Source organism: Bombus vancouverensis, chromosome 1, assembly GCF_051014615.1.
Source record: "Bombus vancouverensis nearcticus chromosome 1, iyBomVanc1_principal, whole genome shotgun sequence".
NCBI lineage: Eukaryota > Metazoa > Arthropoda > Insecta > Hymenoptera > Apidae > Bombus > Bombus vancouverensis.
The window spans coordinates 24,090,880-24,112,495 of NC_134911.1; the positions used below are offsets into that span (position 1 = coordinate 24,090,880).

The 21,616-nt window shown below is 38.3% G+C and overlaps 2 protein-coding genes across 2 annotated transcripts; both read left to right on the forward strand.

Moving 5' to 3' along the window:
• The first annotated feature begins 496 nt into the window (after nt 1–496).
• On the forward strand, nt 497–1,194 carry LOC117159389 (uncharacterized). The gene is made up of 2 exons (XM_033339171.2): nt 497–716; nt 819–1,194. The coding sequence occupies exons 1-2, from the start codon at nt 700–702 to the stop codon at nt 1,156–1,158; spliced, it is 357 nt and encodes a 118-aa protein (XP_033195062.1). The 5' UTR covers nt 497–699; the 3' UTR covers nt 1,159–1,194.
• A 742-nt stretch (nt 1,195–1,936) lies between these two features.
• LOC117159388 (uncharacterized) lies at nt 1,937–21,150 on the forward strand. Its single transcript, XM_076621831.1, is given in 6 exon segments — nt 1,937–2,946; nt 6,150–6,637; nt 6,787–8,181; nt 11,712–12,048; nt 12,131–12,980; nt 13,069–21,150. Coding segments are annotated over 5 exon segments (3,159 nt in total). The 5' UTR covers nt 1,937–2,946; nt 6,150–6,167; the 3' UTR covers nt 13,176–21,150.
• Nucleotides 21,151–21,616: the final 466 nt, after the last annotated feature.

Sequence of the window (21,616 nt, forward strand, 5' to 3'; positions counted from 1 at the left end):
TGGCAATACCAATTAGAAATTGTAGGTAATAGATTCGAGATATCAGGAACCTAATAGACATGCTCTATGGGAAAAACGAATCACAACTATGTGTAATATCTGAATACAAGATATTCTTACTCGTTACAATAAAAATGCGCATTTTTTATTTTTTATTTTATTTATTCCCTTCCTTATCGCTCGACTTATAGATTCGTGTGACTAATGCATTTTAAATAAAAAGATAGCGATATCGAAGCTTTCAAATTATTTAAACTATAAATTAAGATGGTTCGTCTTTTTTTTGCTATTAGATAGTATATCTAACATTTTTCATACAGATAAATATATTGTATATTATAGTATAAAAAAATGTATAGTTGTCTTAATATAAAATATTCTTTCTCATACCTGTTTTATTTATCTTTCTCGATCGTTTTATTTTTATCTAAAGTTTAGAACATTTTGTTTAAAAACATGTCACTTACGCACTCTACCATCTGAAGGTTGAACTATAGAGCAATAAAAATATCGCAGTGCACTGCTGATTTGTATAATCAAGCTTTGTTTTTTTCACAAACGTATATGACTTACACGTAAGCTCAACAGTATACGACGTTAATTGTTTCGACGAAAAAAAGTTATAAATATCATAATATGCTGTGGTTAAGAATATATTTGTATTAAAATCTTCTGCTAAAAGTTTAGATTAGTTCAAGGATGACTCGGGCTAACAGGTTAGTTTTTGTTGATGTATGTGTGCATTGACACTCTACCATTTAACATATATAAATGGTTGGATCTCATTCTGCTAATTCATCCTCTCTTCTGATATTTAGAAAAAGGGGTCGTGATGCGGAAGAAGAATTTAGTGAATTTATGCCATTAAGTAAAAGAATAAATAATCTTCATATTAATGGTTTATCGGGCATGCATGAAAATGTTACTGAAAATATGGATACAGACTGCTGCGGCAGAAGCTTTATGCCATCGCCAAATTATTCAGAGCTTTCTCAAGGATCACCGTTATACGACGGATGTAGTTCTAGCCAAAGTAGTTACATAACAGAATATAAACCTGATCTGGATGCAGCTGAAAATCCATTTTATTACGAAAGTAACAAGCTGCTATTTTCCTTGTATATGGAACGTGTTCAGAGAGCATCTGATTCATTTTGATATCGCTATTTCCAAATTATAATTCCTAATCATTAAGCATTTCTTGCATATCATTTTCTTCATTCCTTTTCAATGTATTTCTACTCAAATTTGAATTTTCTTAAATCGAATCAATGGAAATCTTGAAAAATTTAATGTTCAGCATTGTAAACAACAATCTATTATTTATTATCAAGATATTATCTCTATATTAATGCAATTGTATATATCAAAAGAGTATTTAAAATTTTTTGTCAAGCGACAGTTTGCTTGGAAAGACAAAATTAAAATTTGCATAATTATGATTAACGAATTTAGAATTTGAATGATCTGTATTTCGTTATTATTATAATATAATATAGCAATAGCAATTGAATTAAATTGATGTTTCTATATTAATGACGTGTCGATCAATTGTATTTTTCTTATAAATATATATTAGATCGTAAAGTATTTTGAGATTGTGAAAGTATGAAATAGCATGTTTGTAATAAAAATATCTATAAAAGAAAAAAGAAAAAGACATTAGGCTTTTAATTTACTTTTATTATGTACTTATATCGTGTTGTCAGTGCATATACATACCAGTATATATATATATATATTTATTTATTTATTTATTTATTTATTTATTTACAATAAAGGATTAGACGATCGAATAGTTGTATCAGAAAAGAATTTCCTCTCTGGCTATATCGAGTGATTCATATAAGGCGCGCAATAATATAGAAATATGGCGGCCATCGAAGTATCTTCGTAATATCGATTCTCGACCTAACCTCACTTCAGTCTCCGCTAGGTGCGCACAGAGTTAGTGTCGCTTTGTAGTGGTAGAGGAAACGAAGTAACTGAGAGTAAGACAGAGCGACGGACAGGTGTTTTTTGCGCTGTTAAAAATTTCTTTTTCGAAAGTTCGGGACTCCTGTAAAACTACAAAGATCATCTGTAATATCTGTAAATAGAACGGTTCTATTACGAGTTGACTTGTTTAATGTAGAAGCGCGCACGCGCCGCTTTCCCCTCGCTCTCACAATATACTCCGCGCGTAACCGCCGCCATAGTTGATATTTCTCCGATAGAATATTAATAGCAGCAGTAAGTTTTCGCGGTTAAACGTATTTTTATTTACTTGACTGAGGAAAACAAGAATGCGTTCGACGAGGGCGGTGAGACGAGGTCGTTCAAGATAAAGCCTGGGATCCGTAGGAAGAAGGAGGGTGTCTACTTTCACAGCTCGTGGTTTTTAGGAGAGTGGCCTGGCATCACGGCGCTTCGAGTTAACGTGTGGCCACCGTCGGGTGGCTATGTACCGTTAGCTCGAATTCATTCCCCGTTGGCCGGCCCAAGACCCACGCTTACCTACCGACCGGGGGCCATACTCGATCGAGCTCGACTGTCGTATACCCGGAAATGAGTGCGCGTCGTGGCTTGTGCCGTTAACGCAGGAAGACTGCCAGTAGTGCGCGAATTTATCACGAGTCACGACTCGTCACGATCATCTTGAAAGACCCACGTACAATTTCGACGTACGTCTCTCTTTTTCTCTCTTTCTGTCTCTTTCTCTCTTTCTCTTTCGTATGACGTGTGCACCGTAAGCAAAGTAGCCGTGGCTAGCCAAGAGAGCCGTGGCACAGCGGCGAATGTATACGTAGAAATGAGAAAGTTGCTGCCGCCACGGTGAAGATTGAGAACGACGCAGGCGAGCCAGCCAGGCGGACGGTCTCTGTACTACGCGAAGCTTCCGACGCGGCGACAGTAGTAGCAGTACAACGTTTGGAGTGCACAAGGGAGAGACACAGCTGCTTGTGGGTGAGTAGGACACGCATTTTCCTCGTGGATGATGATCGTCTTGTTCTACCCAGGTAACTCGCGTGCACCTATATACGTGTGTTTCCGTACGGTAAACTAAAGGTACGAGTCGGAGGAATCCGCGGACGGATGCCGCCCCACGAATCTTTACGCGTTTTACTCCTAATGCGAAACGTGCACGAGAAACCGCGAAACGGTGGCCACAGAGCACCCACCCCAAGACACTAAAATCGTCGCGGGGCCCTCGTCGTGGCTCACGGCTTGGCTCGAGCTGGCTTTGGTGGGGTGGTTGGAGGTGCGGACAGTGGTTGAGAGGCTGGTGGGGTTGGAAATTGCGTGGTGGTGGGTGCCCACCGAGGTCTCGGAGGCCCCTCCGTGGCATCTCGCTGCCTCTAACCCGTCGAGGTGGGGGTGTAAACAACAGCCCTGCCTGTGCCTCTGTTGGCTCTACTCTGTCCTCCGTTTCGCCTCTGCCCTGCTCTCGCCTCTGCCAACTCGCCCGATCTTTTTCCTACTTCCTCTCCACGTAACGTCTCCCGATGCGCGATCGAAAGAGCACTGAAGGGAGGGAGAGACGCAGGGCGAAAGGGAGAAGAGAGGGAATAACCATCGAGAGAACAAAGCATCGGGCTTCGCGGACCTGTGCTATTTTCTCGCGTCACCGTGTACTCAATTCCATCATGGCCGATGTATCACCGAATCTGCTGACGTGGTAACCTTGTCCATCAGTTTACCTAACAGCCGCGGCGCCGTCTATATGCGCGCGCGCGCACTTGCCTTCGATGTTTACACAACTGCGATGTTGCCTTAACTACACCCGTTCAACGTTAGATATAGAGTACCCGTCGTAATCTGTATCGTATATAGCGTATCTTTCTCTCTCTCTCTCTCTCTCTCTTTCTCTCTATTACAGTTTTACCCTATCTTATTACTTGTGTGCGAAATTTACGTATTTTCCTTAGCCTGGGTGCTAGTAAGAAAGCATATCTGATTGCACAATGCCCGAGAGCCGTTCCATTCAACGTACGCTGCCCCCGATATCATACGAGACACTAGAATTCCTCTAGAAACCGCGAATGCTCAGACATGCTCTCTTCGATACGTGTACGCGAGGGAGACGGTTATGTAGTGTGAGAGAGATATGTTGAACCTTAAGAGAATCGGCGCCATTACGACATGCGCGTCTTGCAAAAGCGTCCAACAACGGTACGTCGGCGAGGCTGACCGGTCAGTCGCACACGCCATTCCGCGAAAGTCGAAAAACGCATCCCGCGGTGCGTCCTGTTTATGCGTGTGTGTTCACGTTTACGGTAGTTTCTTCTTGTTTCTCTAACTAAGCCGTGCAACCACCCGCAACGACTTGCTGGCACGAAATAATCGTCCATTCGACACGGCACCCTCCTCGGGTACGTCGAAAGGAGGAGAGGTGCACGGGTAACCTAACCTCTTCTCTCTCTTTCTCTATCCCTCACCCGTTTTCTACTACTCCTTCCCTACCCACCGGGTGGATCAAGGGCGAGAGTCATCGGTGTGTCCCACTTCGTCTGCCGCGATGTCTGCTTCGTATGTTCTCTCCCGATATTTCGCGTTCCCCTCCCCGGGGAGTTCCCGGTATGTCGAGGATCGTCTCCCTTCTTTCTTGACATGCCCCTACCCTTTCGAGCTTGCGGCACACGCTTACGCACCTACACACCGATCTATCCGTTCCTTCCCGTCCTATTCTCGCGATATTCCGTGTGTTAGTACGAGAAAGAGAGTGAGTCTCGGGCTCTATTTCGCGGTGGGTTCCCGTTTTCCCACCTATGGGTTCCCCCCTACCCTCTGTCGAGTGCTCCTAACCCCTACCCCCGTGGGGGGCACCATCATGGTGGAGTGGGGTGCAATCCTGGGCCACTTCGACGACTATCCTCCCTGCTCCCGGATCCCTTTGAGGTGGGGAAGGGGGTGAAGTGGGGGATCTTTCACCCCACCCCCACATACCAACACATGGTCAAGAGGTTCGAAGTTAAGACTACGACGGTAGGAGGTAGCGCGGGACACTCTCGACGTTTAACTTCTCACCACTTTCGCGGTTAAATGCTTCGGGTGCTGTTACCAAATGCACCGCGTTTCAAACGCAGGAAGAACAAGGGTAGCGGTGGTAACGGTGGTGTGAAAGCCCGATCCAAATTGCTAAACACCGTATCTTTAGAGCAAATAGATTTGCTGTTTACCTTCGTCCGATGCATGTTATTCCACTCAACCTTGATCTTGATTTAATACGATACGAACATTACGAACGAATAGGGTAACGTACACATACATTGCTCGGGGAGGCGGCTTCTTTTTTTTTTTTTTTTTTTTTGCGGTAATCGTACTCTACTGTAGGAACACATATAGCGCGGAACTTTTCAACAGCGGGTCGTGTACAAGTTCTCCAACCACCTGTAGCTAGTATCGAGTACGGGACACGAACATAGAAAATGGAATACAATAGAGTTAATAGTATTGACACCGAACGATGGATAAAATTAAACGAGAAATAAAATATCTTTAGATTCGATGTTTGCGATATATGACAGATGATGTTCAGATTAATTGGTTTTTATGCATGTTTATTGACTTGCAATTTGTTTTTCGTATTTAGCAACATGATCGATGTACAGACATGATGTATTCTTGACTTTACTTCGGAATATGTCTGCTGAAGGAACGTTACGGGATTAGAGAATATCTGTGAATTCTATGAAAACACGGAATATGTTTTGAAACAGTTTCAAGTATCGAAGGTCGATGAACTTCGACAGCAATACTCATACGTCAAAGTGAGTGTAGTTGTGTAATATGATATGTAAATACGTATCTGTTATCAAGTGTTTGATACTCTGTTTGTTTCGTAACACGCAAATACGTTTCATTTGAGCAAAGAAACGATAATTTAAAAAAAACACGTATATTTTCAACTTTGTAAGACGTTATAGCGATATAATATGATTTTTTATATGTTTATAGAATTTGATAATTAGCAAACAAATAACACAATATCTTCAGTTTTGACAATTTTCATAGTTTTTAATTATTATTTACATTTTGACTGCTTTATTCAGTGTTAAAATTTGCATAGCTGAAAAAATATTGTATATCGTTTCGGACGTTCAATAACCGATCAATTTCATGCTCATTATTTATATCCTAATGCTAACAACGTCCTGTTTGGTTTTCAGATTTAATTATCGTGAAAGATGAATTTCACGCCCTTCCCTGGGTTCACAACAGGCTCGCTACCGACGGGCACAGTTCATCAGTTCGCAACCGCTAAATTCGCGCAAAACCTACCCACTGGTGGTCAGGTGGTTGGCGTTTTATCCGGTGGCGAAGGTGGGGTTCATTATCTGAGGCCGGTCGATCCGAACGGGTTCGCGGTGGCTCAAGGGGGCAACAATCAGCAGCAGCAAATTATCACGCTGCCAATTACCGTACCTGGAAAAGATGGCACGCAACAGCAGCAAACCGTCCAAATCCAGGTGGTCAATCCCAGCGTTTCGCAAAGTGGAAACAGCGGTGATCAGCCCAAATATCATTTGGCTCCAATATCTTTGGGACAGTTCCCCCAAGGTGCCGCAACAGTTCTTACCGTTGCATATAGTCAACAAGGCGCAGATGGGGTACAAATTCAAGTTCAACCACAAAACACCGTGGCTACGACGCAAACGTAAGAACCATCGTTTCATCTAAATTACTTTTAGCACATTTTACATAGGATTGTTTATAGTAAATGTATCCTATTTCGTATTTTTTTAAATTGTATGTTTATGTTAGAATATAAACAATTAACACGAATATATATTGCCCTTATTTTAGGTCTGATCAAACAACCCAAAGTACATCCACAGCAGTCACTACTACATCCCAACAAACCATTCAACAGACAGTGCAGCTACCAGGGGCACCTGAAGGATTAACCGTCGTCGCACAGATTCCACAAGATTTAATTTTACGCGAAGGTATGGAAGAGTCGAAGGAAGATGTGAAGGAAGGTACGACACCGGTCGCTCTCATTAAGAGAGGTAACATTAAGAATCAAGGGAATCAGAGTGGAGAGGAATATATTACATCTATGCCTGCGAGTTGGCAAAGTCTGGCAACCCCAGGCTCAACTGTGGCTGATTATCTCTCTAGATTGCCTGCTAGTACCTTGCCTCTTAGTTTGCAGCACTTCTTGAAATTTTCGGCAGAAACGATAAAGAGAGAAGCCACTATCGAGTCGAGTCCTCTAGGAGCTGATGGCTTAGACGCATCTGGAAGCACTGCGTCCGGTGAACAAGCAGTACAGATTACCGTGGCAAGCGGTGAAACCGCTATTATTCCCGATGTCGTTGAGGAACAAGAATCTGGTACAAAACCTAAGAGAAAAAAGAAATATAAGAAAAAGCCGCCAAAGCCAAAAAAGCCAAAACCAGGTCAAGTGAGCATAGTTACTGCTCTTGATGGAACAACACTGTTCTGTTGTCCTCAATGTAACATGGCTTATCCTGAAAAGGAACTCTTGGAACAGCATCTTATCGGGCATAAAATAGAAAGAAGGTTTATTTGTGACATTTGTGGTGCAGGTTTGAAACGTAAAGAACATTTAGAACGGCACAAATTGGGTCATAATCCGGATAGACCTTTTATTTGTTCAGTTTGCATGAAAGGCTTCAAACGAAAAGAGCACTTGAATCTTCATTTTGTTATACATTCTGGACAGAAAACAGAGGTTTGCAGTGAATGCGGTAAAGCATTCTATCGCAAAGATCACTTGAGAAAACATGCCAGATCCCATTTGGCAAAACGTATTAAAGAAGATCCTTCGAATATTGCCGATACTTCCCAAAATTCGCAACAGCAAACGGATCAACAACAACAGGCGGAACAATTGCAACAGCAAGCAGATCAATTACAGCAACAATCTTCGGTATCTGAGTTGCAGCAGATCCAAATACAAGTAGGTCAAGGATCTCAGGCACAGATCCACCAGATAGCTGTTAGTGAGCAGTCTACTGTTGTTCTTCCAACTGCTGCGGAAACTGGTGCAATGGCCATGCTCCATCATCAACAACAACAGCAGCAGCAACAGCAGCAGCAGCAGCAGCAACAGCAGCAGCAGCAGCCGCAGCAACAGCAGCAGCAGCAGCAGCATTAGCAGCAGCATACCGCCCCGAGTCAGCCTGGGCGGTTCTTCCGATTTAATCATCAACAAGCTAGAGGTCGTGCAAGGCAAGGTGTTCTTGCCGATTGAATTCTATAATCTCATAGTCAAATTGGTATTGTGTTAAAAAAAATTCGTTGATGGTGGTTATCGTTGCCTAGTAGTGGTGTTACAAAATTGAGACATTTGCTGTATCTTTAAATAAAGATACTTTTACTGACGAGCCGTCGCATTTCGAAGTTTGTACACCATCAGCTTCTTAAGGAAGTTGTAGGCCAGATTAATCTATGATTATAATTACACTGCTGAGCTGACTGACAAACGATGTTCATACGTATGATTTTTCATTTTTGCGTACACGTTATAGCGTACGTGTAGAAAAGCAAAAAAGAAAAAAAAGAATTATGAAGGACGAGTTAATTTGCTCGTTTAATTCAAAATGTTTTTGTCGCTAATCCAGTTCCATGACGCAAGTTAGAATTAAATAAAGAAGTTTATATATACATATATTATATATATATATAAATATATAAATATGAAAATATATTTTTGAAAGCGCGAACTGGATTCGTCACACAGAATGCAATCGAGTTTTCGGCTAAAGTTAATTTTTTTTCTTTTTTTATTCACAATAAATATAGGACGAGAAAAATACGTAATGCATAAGAAACTAAACTAAAATAATACACAAGGCAGGGCTGTAAATACAACCAATTTACTGTTCACAAAAAGGGAAGAAACTGTCGCGCAGATATAAAATGAATCCATTTATTTATTCCACTTGTTCTTTACGTGATTATAAAGACACGAAACAAGAGTGTATCGTAAGAACTGTTGGACGATGATTAACATTTAAAAGAAAACTACGTTTTGCGATATAAATTGTAAAGTTTTATATTTGTATCTGCATCTACACATTGATTAGCTAATGTTTGCTTTTATGAAAATAGATACATTTTTTACTTTATCAATATAAATCAGTCTAAGAAAAATACATTTATTATTACAAAAATTTCAAAATAACTAAATGTAAGTACATCTGTTATTTTTGAATTAATTTAAGATTATCACAAAATACGAGTGGCTAATTAAAACCGTGTATTTAAATTCAGCAAAAAGTAGTTTTACAGCCACTAATACATCTAGAGATTCTAAGCTAGTGTAATTTATTTTGTATAGTATTTAAATCGTTTTATTTACTAAACTAATAGTTTTTATGAGAAAACTTTTTAATTCTCTTCTTTCAGTTGAATATACATATTTGAAAAAAAGATTTTGTATTATCATAAAATGCACATTTCAGAGCTACAGCAAATAATTGTTGGGAATGAACCATCATCCAATTTATTAATCAATCATGATACACTCTCAAGATCATTTGAGAAAAAGATGTATGTATACAAAAAGAATAATTTTTATTGCAAGTATCATTATCAAAGGCAATGGGTATAACTGTACAAGAAATATAATTATTATTTTATTATCATATTATTATAGCTATTATCATAATCAGTATGGATAGTCTATAAGTCATTTTCATTGTTACTTACATAAATATTGGAGAAAATAGCTAAAATAAAACATTTAATATAAACAATTTTCTATTGATTAACCAATTATAAAAATTTTTGTATTATTGATTCGCGTACTTTTAATTTATCAACTACCGAGCATGAGATGTTAATATCTAAAAGATATCGATGCATTTTAAATAAACAAACTATTAACCGATGATCTATATACAGGAGAATCTATTAATCTTTGAAATCATTTGTATATTTGTATTGTTATTATTCTATTAATGGATGTAAGGATTATATATTTTTTTATGTTACTATATATATAAGTACACACACACACGCGCGCGCACGCACGCACACACACACATACACACACACACAATTTTAATTTTTATTAATTTTAATAAAATATTCATTTGCAAATAAATTATTCGTTACAACAATTTTCATACACATTAGCTATAAATTCTTATATTATTAAATTCTATTTCACATTCTGCAATAATAAAGATTATTAATTAACTGTTAATTACAAAAATATAACATTATAAAACACAAGATATTCCTCGTCAAGTTTCGCTCCGTACTTTTCTCTTTCTGATTGGTGGTATTCCTCGACGACCGTGGAGTATATATCTCGAACTTGTTCCTACTCCCATGGATGGAGAGAAAGAGAGAGAAAATAATGGCAGGTCGCCGGGAGCAATTCGAAGTTAAAACCCCGATGGATTCGGGCATTTTCGCCGGCGCGGTCGCGAGGAGGGTCGGGAGAGAGAAAAAATAGTTAAGAGGCTGGCACAGTAGAGGGCGGACGGATGGGGTGGGGGCACCGACTTGAGGGACAGGTGTCAACGGCACACACATAGAGCGGGGGATCTTTTTTCGGAGATTCTCGGCTTCGTGAAAATTTTTGTACCAGGCGAGCGCAAGCTGCTAAGTACTAAATGGTAAGGTGGATTTTCTACTAAATTTTTTCGAATTAAGTTAGAGCTTAACGTTCGTGATGTTCCGTATTCGGTACGGCCATTTTCTGCTGAATTTCGTGCGAATTCGGCCCCCGCGTATCGACTAGGTGCCGAGAGGGGGAAGTCTCCGGGTCTCTCCCCTCACACTTCATCCCACTGCACGCATACTGTACCCATCCCTCTGCCACCAGATCATCCCCCCTGCGTCCTCCCCCGTTCTCCTTCATTCTTCCCGTCCTCTGATTCCCGTTCTCCGCGCCGCCGTCCCTCTACGGCCACCCTTCCCCCGCATCGCGACGATCCTCCGCCGCTTACAATATTCGTTTTTTAACGTCTTTTTCCGTCTTCTACCCTTTTCTATAATCAGTGTATATCCTTCGTAATCCTTATTAAAAGAACGCGTGCAATATCCTAGTATATGCACCAGTGAAGATTTACGTGTTTTTTTTTTTTGTACAACAATCGTGCGGTTTAAGAAGGGAAACGCGACTGTTTCCCCTGTGTGTATTTCCTCGTGACAGAAGGCTGACGCAGCAGCGGCGGTGGCGGTGGCGTGCTGTGTTCTCTTGCTTCTTATGCTTGTGTCTCTCGTGTTGTAAAAATCTGCCCCTACGCTCGCTCTCACCTCTCGGAGACCCCCCTCCGAGGAAAGGATTCGATTCCACGGCGAAGAAACATGGGGAGAGGGACGTTGCTGTGAGTAAATACTCGGGCGTCATTTAAGTTGGACGTACCAGATATCTTCGTCTCGGTGTGTCATGTACCCGCGAAACGTCTCTCCCGTTGTTATCGCCGATGTCGCCGACAACTTATTTTCCGAGTTTTCTCTCCCCGAGTTTTTCCCACGGACGATGGCATAATTTTTGTTTAAGGCGGTTGCAATGTATTTCATAGGCACATATCATTGTCTAATGTCGACGAGTTGTTCAATGTTTATTAGTATGTTAACGATAACGCGTCGTAATTGTAAATTTTGGGAAAATGTTGAAAGATGTTGGTTGACCGACGAACTTCTTCCGCGAAACCATCCTGTAACTCGTAGTATGTAAAGTGTCGATAAGTATCATTTTATATCGGTTCTAATTCGTTTACAATTTTTCAGGTATTTGATTGACGGTTTGCAATGAATTTCCCGCCGTTCGGAAGCCATTTTCCCGGTACTATTCCTAGTATTCATCAGTTCGCAACCGACGGCTCCGGCGGTGCGGGCGGACGTTACGCCAATCATTTTCCCAACCAGCCTCCGATTGGAGTGCCGGTTATGGGAAAGTACCGTCCTGAAAGCAACGGCGTGCAATCTGCTCAGTCACAAGTGATGATGAACAATAAAGCAAGTTATCCTAACAGCAATGTTCATCATTACCCAAACGTACCATATTCCCAAGCTCAACCAGTTCAACAGCGGCCCTCTAATTCGCCTGGAATGCCAGAAAAGCGTTCTTATCATCAGGTCAGCTACTTTGTCTTTCTGTATTAAAATTTAAAGCATAGGATAATATAGAAGTACTTAATAGAGAATGGAAACTTTTCAGCAAGCGACCGAAACTATAAATCAACAAGATGTTTGCAATCTCCTGCAGGATAAAGATAAAAATAAAGAAAAGAAGGGAGACGAGCAACAGCGCAATGGAGAAACTACGACAAATGGTAGCCAACAAGATTATACGATGCATCAACATCATCAGCAGCACGCTCATACTCAAACTCCTGCAACTATGCCTGCTACGTGGCAGTCTTTGGCTACTCCTGGATCCACAGTGGCAGATTACCTCAGTCATTTACCAGCTAGTACTTTACCGTTAAGTTTACATCATTTCTTAAAATATTCTGCAGAAAGTATTAAGAAAGAATCAGAAATGGCACAAACCACTTCTGTAGCTGTAGCAACTACAACAACGCCTAACATAATGATGTCCCCGAATAATAAAAAGAAGAAAAAGAAGAAGGCTCCCAAGGAGAAAAAGCCACGTCCAAAACCTGGAGAAATTCGCTTAACGACGGCTCTAGATGGCTCTACATTGTATTGCTGTCCAGAATGTCATATGGCATACCCAGAACGTGAATTGTTGGAACAACATCTTCTGGGACATACTTTAGAACGAAGATTCGTGTGCGATATTTGTGGGGCAGGCCTCAAAAGAAAGGATCATCTTACACGTCACAAACAGAGTCACAACCCCGAACGTCCATACGTTTGTACCGTTTGTTTAAAAGCTTTCAAAAGGAAAGAGCAATTGACATTACACTTTGTTATACATTCTGGCGAGAAACGACACGTATGCACAGAATGTGGAAAAGGATTTTATCGTAAAGATCATTTAAGAAAGCATACCAGAAGCCACATTGCAAGAAGGGTAAAAGCTGAGCTCAGTCAAAATGCTGGTAAGGAGATAGAAGTATTTTTTGTCTGTGTAATGATAAACATAAATAAAGCATTTTTGTTATGGTAACGAGATTCTTTTATCTCTAGGTACACAGCAAAATCAACAACAAAATAATGTTTCAAACATGCAGACAACAGCTGTTACAGCATCGTCTGTTCTTTCTGGTGGACATCCGGGACCTCTCCTGTCCTGAGCCCCGCCACCAGGGAACTTCCAAGTTCCCCATCCTAATAATATTCTTCACTCGCATACTTCTCATCATTCGTTGCATCATCATCATTTGACGGCCGTTAATGTGGCGCACCAATCGAGTGTCACGCCACTTGCTACGTCCAGCCACTATCAAACGCACGACCTCAGTTTTTTGGGACACGTTAAAGATTTCTGAGAGCAGGGGAAGACCTCGATCAAGAGGTAACAAAACTGACAAATTATACGAGTACTCTTAGCCAGTGAGAGTTAATTCGACCGCTTTTCTTCGTTTCGACTTTAGTAAGTTTTCTACGATAACAAACAATTATCCGTGATTCTGCTGACTCTCTATGTCCTAGTACAATAACGCAAAAGCTGTGACAGTTGCATAAGTTTTTCAACGGTATGCACAGTTTTTATCACCTGTGTGTCGGGTATTGTTTTTGAGATATGTACGTGTAGATCTTATCTTGAAAAAGTGTGCCATATGTGTATGTACATGATCAAAAAAAAAAAAAAAAGAAAAAAATGAAGAAAGAGACATAGAGAGTGTTTCCATGCACACGGAAAAGAGACACCATAATTTTCTCTAGGAGCGTTAGATTAGAGCCTGATATAAAAGTCTTGCCATACTACTGTATGTATGAGAAACAAAACATATTTTTATGAAGGCTTGATGTAAAACACAAAGAAGCTACTTATTATCAAGCTAAGCTTATTATCAAGAGAGAGAAATATTATAAATTTTTTCCAAATGAGTTGAACCGAACGATTCAATTTAGTTTACAAATTCATTTTCAATTAGTCAACCGAAAATCGTTGAACACAAACAAAAGTTTGGAATTTGTGCGAATGAAGACATGTATATAAGGATGCAAACGAGTCATCCCACCGATTAATATGTAACGTCTTTCAATTTCTTAATAACCTGAAAAGTATGTTTCTTTTAATCATCGACTCAGTGATATTTTGATCGTATCTTGATCTAAAGAATTAAATATGTTTACAATCTTTTCGACGAAGTTAGAAAATATTTTATTTTTAGAGTCGAGTTATTTAATGTTTTAACGAAACATTACAAAGCAGTAGCTAAAAGAACACGTGGCAATACTTTAGTGGATAAAGGAACGAAAGAACATTATTTCACTTTTGTTTTTATAAATTTATTTCGTATATATACAAAGTTGACAGTATTTTATATTTTACAATATATAGTTCCAAATTTTTGCTTGTATGTATACATTTATACATAATTGCGTATATATACATATGTATGTATTTATGTACACGTATATATTTTGCGATATCGCCGAGAATCGTACTATATCTCACTTTTTTTATATACGTAAGTTCTTTAGGAGTTTACATCGTTTTTTATATCGTTTTTACATTGTTTTTTATACATATTTTTTTCGTTAAATCCCTTTAACTTTCGTTGAATACTGATCGTGTTAGTGAACGTTTTTCGTTAGACTTCATGTACTTTTGATTTTCTTTGTTTATTATTATTATTATAATTTTTATACGTATATATTATAGTAAATATTCAAGTAATCGTCGTTAAAAAGAATGCTAGTTTTATAATCTTTTTTTATGTCTTATTTATCCGCATCGTGGAAGTGAAATACCCTCGCGGACTGTGATCGTTTCGGACAAAACTGACATTTGTTCCAATTGTCTCACTTTGTCTGATATGTTTTTTTCAACCATTTCTTCCTCGTTTTAGTATTATTCAGTGTGCCATTTTCTTCGAACTCTCTACGCCGATACTTTCTTGCCACAGGCATTAATTCAGTCTACCAGATCGTCGACGCTATCCTTTCGTCCTGTTTTTTTTTTTTTTTTTTTTTTTTTTAATTCTTAAAAGTAAACGTCCTATATCCTTGAACATTACACGCAACAGCTGCTTAATACGTTTACGTTCTGATGTAAACCGTATGAGGAAAACAGAATGCAAGAATATAACGTATGAAAAAAGTAGTTAGGAATGTGATGCGCTATTATAAAAAGGAAAGAGAGAAAGGAAAGGGAAAATATTGAAAGCATCGTATTCGTTGGGAGGACGACGCGTTTCGGCGATCCATTACTGCTTACGAGAATGAACTATAAAGTATTTTGTAAAGAACTTAGGGTATGCAAATAGAATAGACGTACAAATTCATCGTTGATATACATATATTTTAATTATTTCCTACGTTTGACCGTAAATATACACACAGTTATTTTCTAACGTTCGCTCAAGTTTTGTTCCAGTAATCATAAATTTTTGGTCTTCTTCCAATCGATCCTCACCGACTGTTTTGCATCATATTTCTAGCAAAAGTCGTATATACGTTCTATAGCAGGTAATATGAAAAATTCAGGATTCGTCAGACCTCAAATATAAGGATGTACTAAAAATATTATATACAAATATATATGTGTATATATATATATATATATACTAAAAGTTATATATATATATACATTTAAAAAAAGTATAAAAGAACGAGCTGTATTAAAATACTCCACCGCCATGTACTTGTAATCATGAAAAAAAGAGAAGAGAAGAAAGAGAACAGAGAGTACACTTTAGGTTATATGTTTTAGCGAGTAAGTTTGTATACAAGATGAAGAAAAAAAAATAAGATTACTACGATATGTAAGTGAAAGACGAGAGGAGAGAAGTATAAAAGATGCGTATGTCTGCGTGTGTTGTATGCGTGTACATGCACGCGCGCGCCGAATCGGAGAGAAAAATATGTCGGGACGTGTGTGCTTGTTTGCGTGCGTTTTATGCGTGCATATAATAATCCGAAAAGTATAAGGGAAAGAGAGAAAGAGCCTGTGAAAGAATTAAACAAAAGGAAAGAGAGGAAAGAAGAAAGAACGTTGACATGTGGGTAGTTATATATATAAAAGTATATAATATAATATAAAAATATATATAATGTGTGTGAGAGAGAGAGAGAGAGAGTCAGAGAGAGAGAGATCAAATTTTTCCGGAACAGGAAGTCGGTGGACTAAATGAAGAGGAAAAGTGAGATGAAAATAATGACAAATAGCTTTACGATTTATAAAAAGAAAAAATAAAACAGCGAGCGCGCGCGAAAAAGAGCGAGCGAGCGAGCGAGCGAGAGAGAGAGAGAGAGAGAGAGAGAGGGAGGGAGAGAAACATTTTTCAGAAGTTCGACGTATGATTTTTTTTTTTGAGAGATTAAACAAATGAGAGGCTCAAGAAGCGGTCTATTTTCAAGGGTAGCCAAAAAGAAAAATGAATAAAAAAATGGAGAAAGAACCTGATATTTCCGCGCTCGACGAGGCGGACAGTTTGTCTTTGATATTTCAGAAAACCGACCACTTCGTCGAGGTATAATAGGCATAGTTGGTGTTCCTAGAGAAAAAAAAGATGAGAAGGAGAGAAAGGAAAGGGAGGAATAAGAATAGTTAACGCGTCTGTAAAAACGGAAGAGAAGAAAGAAAAATAACAATTCTCCGGTGCCTTTGCATAGCGCTGGACTTTAACCGCACCTGCATACTTTTTCCACCTTATGAGTAAAAGTCCATGGATATGGCCTCGTGCATAGCTCTTTTTCGGGACACCCTGTGTATGCTCCTTTCCTCTTTCGTCCCCCGTTCGCAACTTTTTTGTCGTTTTCGTCGCCATCCGACACTCTTTTTGCGCCGCGAGCAAGCTAACAAAAAAGATATGAACAAAAAGCGGTTCAACGGGCGATCGAGAGAGGAAGAAGATGAAATATTTTTTAATAATGTGAAAATGATTATTGAAAGAGAAGAAAAAGTAAGATGTGTGTTTTTTAGAAAAAAAGAAAAAAAAAGAGGATCCAGAGACGAGAGTTATTGACGAAAGGGGAGCGAACAGAACGAAGAAACACGTTTTTTCTGTACTTTTCAATTATGATTTCTTCAATTTTCCTCTTTAGCAATCTTTTTTGTGTTTCGTTAAATGGCAAAAGCCAAGTATAAAAGGACGTGGAAAATTTGTTACTCGGATGGGATGGGAAATATTTATTTGCATTTTTCAAGATTAGAATTTCGCTGGTAGAGCTATGTATACGTTTTGTACTTATTCCTTCCTGTGTATCAAGCGTATAGATATTTTACTTTATACCATGAATCGAACGAAGCGAAACTACAGCTTCGTTACAGAAGATACCGAGGGACTCTGTTTCGCGAACTCAGTGGTTGGAAATGATTTAATTTGTCTTCTGCCCCTAGATACATACGTTTTCCGTTCTTGTAATCGATATAGTAGTGTCTAATGATTAAACAAGTATCGCGTTTTATAGAGCATAAGTAGTAATAAGGTATAGGCCTTTATTGCCTAAGTTGCACGAGCTAAGAGAGTGAAAGGGAGAGACTGCGAGTGAAACCGAGAGCGAGAGAATGGGAAAAATGACAAAATGATAATAACAGATTGAATTTGCGTACATCTGGTTTTACAGTTTTACTAGAAACTGTAAGGGAGAAGACATAAGAAAGAAAGGTCTTAAATCTTGAGAAAACAAATTCACGGAAACTCGTAGAATTCCTTTTTTCGTATGGTAAAAGCGTTTCGTACTGGTGTTTACTTAATCCTCTATGGACTATTCGTAGTAATGCGCGCGAGTATGTAATGGCTTTTAACTTAAAGCATTAAACATTTTCTCTTGGAACAAGAAACAAATTTGTAAAAAGGTCTCCAAAATTTTTGAAAATGAGAACTTTTCCTCAAAGCATCGAATGCTTTGTTTAGATTATAGAGGATTAATATCACGAAATACCGTTATTGTTATTACTATTACATTTTTGCGTTATTCGTATACTATCATTTACAGCGATACGATTAGACGTTTGAATGCTATTTCTGTAGTAAGTTCGAAAGTAATCGTTGCTCGAAACGGGACATCGTGTTCGGTAACGACGAGTCTTCGCGTCTATCGATCTCAACCTCGTCGAAACGAGTAAGGAGAAAAATTGAATAACCAGAAAGAACGACGACGATGGAAAACACAGTTTCGAGCATTGATTTCTCGTTAATTTACCGTGTAGTTATCGTAAAACCGATTGTTTTCGACGAGCGATCAGACGTAAAGGTAATTGATCGAACAGGGAAGAAGAAAAAAAACTAAAAGTTTAAAAGGTAACAGTTTGTTGTAAATCAAACGCAATTCACTGAGAGATATGAGGGTGACAATGAAAACCATATTTTTCTACGCAGTGTCGAAAAAAAAAAAACTCTTAATCGTACTAATGCAGAATAGAGCCGAAAATGAATTCGATTTAAAAAAAATGGCTTCGTCGCGTGAAGCGTAATAATTTGCTTCGCGCGCGAGCTACGGATTTTAGTTGGTTCATGCAAAAATGAAAGAAAAGAAGAACGCAAAAGGGAGGGGAGAAAGTACAATAACGAAACTTGAGATTCGCGCTAATATATTTAGAGGCACCGAAGCGTTCTCCCGCGCACTTTTTTCCTTGTAAATAGAACGAAACCGAAGAAGAAAGAAAGAAGGGATAGACTTAAGACGAACACCAAGTAAAAATGCATCGTTTTCGAATGGAGCAAGATAATGATTTCTCGATCGAGAGGCGAATAATTTTTTATAAAGTTCATCGGATAGCTGTTGGTTTTTTAAGTAACCTTAGACGTAAGACGCAGTTAGTACACGTGTACTTACACGATCCTTTACAGTCTAACTTTATCACACTTTCCACACACAAACAAACGAAAGAAGAATAGAAATTTTTAGCAAAGGAAAGAAAAATTAATTTCTGGAACTTAAATTACCGTTACATTTCGATATCTTGTTTTATCTATTTTGGGAATTAGTTAAAAAACCAAAAAATCCGGTTAACCGATTCTTCTATCGTAATAAGTCCTTTGGAAAAAGTTATAGATTAAAATGAAATTAGTAGAGGAGCTAGACCGTAAAGGATTCGAATGAAAGAGGAGAAGTTTTGCATGAACCAACGGGCGCTGTTCTTACGTGTATATTTTATCGGAGTATCCAGCTGCCGCGGTTCAGTTTCTCGGCTTGTCCAGTCGGCGTGGTATGTGTGCTTGCGTTTTTTGCGTGCGTCCTCTGTGCGCGTGTGCGTAAATGTGATTACCGGTTTTTCAAACAGAGACGTCAGCACAACAGGCGAGTAACGACGGAAGGGAAATATGGAAAGATATACAAATTCCTCGACATAGTACAAAGCATTTAAACTCCTCTTTTTCCAATAGCCTAGGGAATATGATAAGTACGCATTGCACATAAGTCATTACGCGTAAAATAGACATCTACCGAGTAGCCGGAGAGTCCGCGACGCAACGAGCCAATTTATTTTCTTTTTTCTGTTCTTCTCTCTTCCATTAGTTTTGTTTGTCTCGATAATATAGTAGAGAAGTTATGACAGTGATTTTATTTGAACCCTTTGCACTCATGAATCGCTTGTTCCACGCGACAAAAGAAACTCACATTCGATTCATAACTTTGGAGAACATTTTTGGAAATTAAAAAGAATATGTAGTAAAAACATAAAAATATGAAAACTTTGATAGTTTCGTAATTTATTTCGTTTTCTTGTTGTTCATTTTGCTTTTTAATACGGTAGCATTTTACTCGAAAACGTAAGTGCAGAGGGTGCCAACAAATCGTACATGCAATTTGTCTAAATAGATCTGTAAAAGATTTTTTAAGCAACTCTTCTTATTGGACACACAAACGCAATACTAAAGATCCGTAAGAAAGATATTCTTACAAACTTTTTACGAGACTGCAAAGGCTGACGTTTTATAGATTACTCGAAATAGCGCGAAGGTACTTACATTGCGACCGATCAAATGTTAGCAAGGTATATACTTTTGTAATAGACTAGCCAAATTGTGAATGGTGAATATTTTATATAAACCGTATAGAACTCTCTGAGAATTAATTTCGACGCACCGCTGAATGCACACAATAGGATATATCGTTTAGAAAACTTGAAGTTTCGGTAGCTATATCTCGAGTTGAATCGTATTTGTCTTGTCTCGAAAAACTGTATTTCTTGAACTTCTCGATTTGTTCACCACCGTTTAGTGTATCACGATAAACCGTATGCCTAAAGAGCGCATAGATACTGCCATAATTGCGATTATTAGTAGCTTCGGATTAAAAAGAAAAAAAAAGAAATACGAAAAAGAAGTATTAAACATCGATAAACGATGTACTTCCTTCGAAAAAGAAATTTACTCGTTACTCATTTTTCGAATCTAAGATTGCGTTTCCGGTTGTGGATTTTCCGGACATCCGATAGATAATAAAGGAGAAAGAAAGGGAAATAGTGAAATTTTCAAGCTCGGAATATAGGAAATACGAGCCTTTTGTTTGAATCCACCATGTTTTCATTTTCTTCATTTCCGTTTGTTCCTCACCGAAACATTTGTACCACAGTCTTCCAGGGTACAAAGGAAAGAGTAAAATAATACCGTTCGTTCGTCATGGTGCGTAAATCAAAAAGGGAAAGAACAGACGAGTAGTAAAAAGAAAGAGGAGAAGAAAGAGAGAGAGAGAGAGAGAGAGAGAGAGCAGAAAGCGGGAAAAGAGAGAAGAAGAAAGGGAAGAGAGATAAGATGAAACAAAAAAAAAGAAAGAAAGGACTAATAAGAGAAATTGTGTATAACTATGCGAACCCTCTGATGATCTCAGCGTTTTATTTTTGTATAGAGTGCATAAAAAACATGTAATCTTCAGGAATGTAAGGACGAGGAAAGAGGTACGCAGTTTGAGACAAACAAAAAAGCAAGACTTATGTAGTAGATGAGAAGACGAAACGTATAAAAGGGAGATGTAGGTATAAAAAAAAAAAATACAGACAGACGAATTTAGGTTGCGAGGATAGAAGTTTAAAGTTTGTGAACGTTTTTTCGGACATTTCCCAGTGCTGCTTTATGTAATACCCTATATATATAATATATATATCTATATATATATATATAAAAATTGTATGAAAAGTCATCTAAGAAAATATGCTAATTTTTATTATTCATAATTCCTTCGTTCTCCATATCCTGATGCTAAAACAAACAAACAAACACACACACACACACACAAATGGGTTATAAAATATGATTTAATTTAAAACGACTTATAATTTTATGTAATAATGATTTATTAGTTTAATTGTAACTACTACAACCGATAACAAAACGTTGATCTTTTTTTAACCATATTTCACGTAATATGTCCGATTATGTACACTTTGGAAGCGTTATATAGTAAAGCCGATATATGGTCGGTTCTTCTTAATAAATATAAATACATAATTTACAGGGGTAATTTGACGTAACATTTCACGTGTAAATACGCGTATAACATATAACATATTAATATAATACAATACATATTACTACATATTATACGCATATCTATATATTTCTATATAGCACACGTACAAACATACTGACACGCTCACACAATGTAAACTGCAGTATTA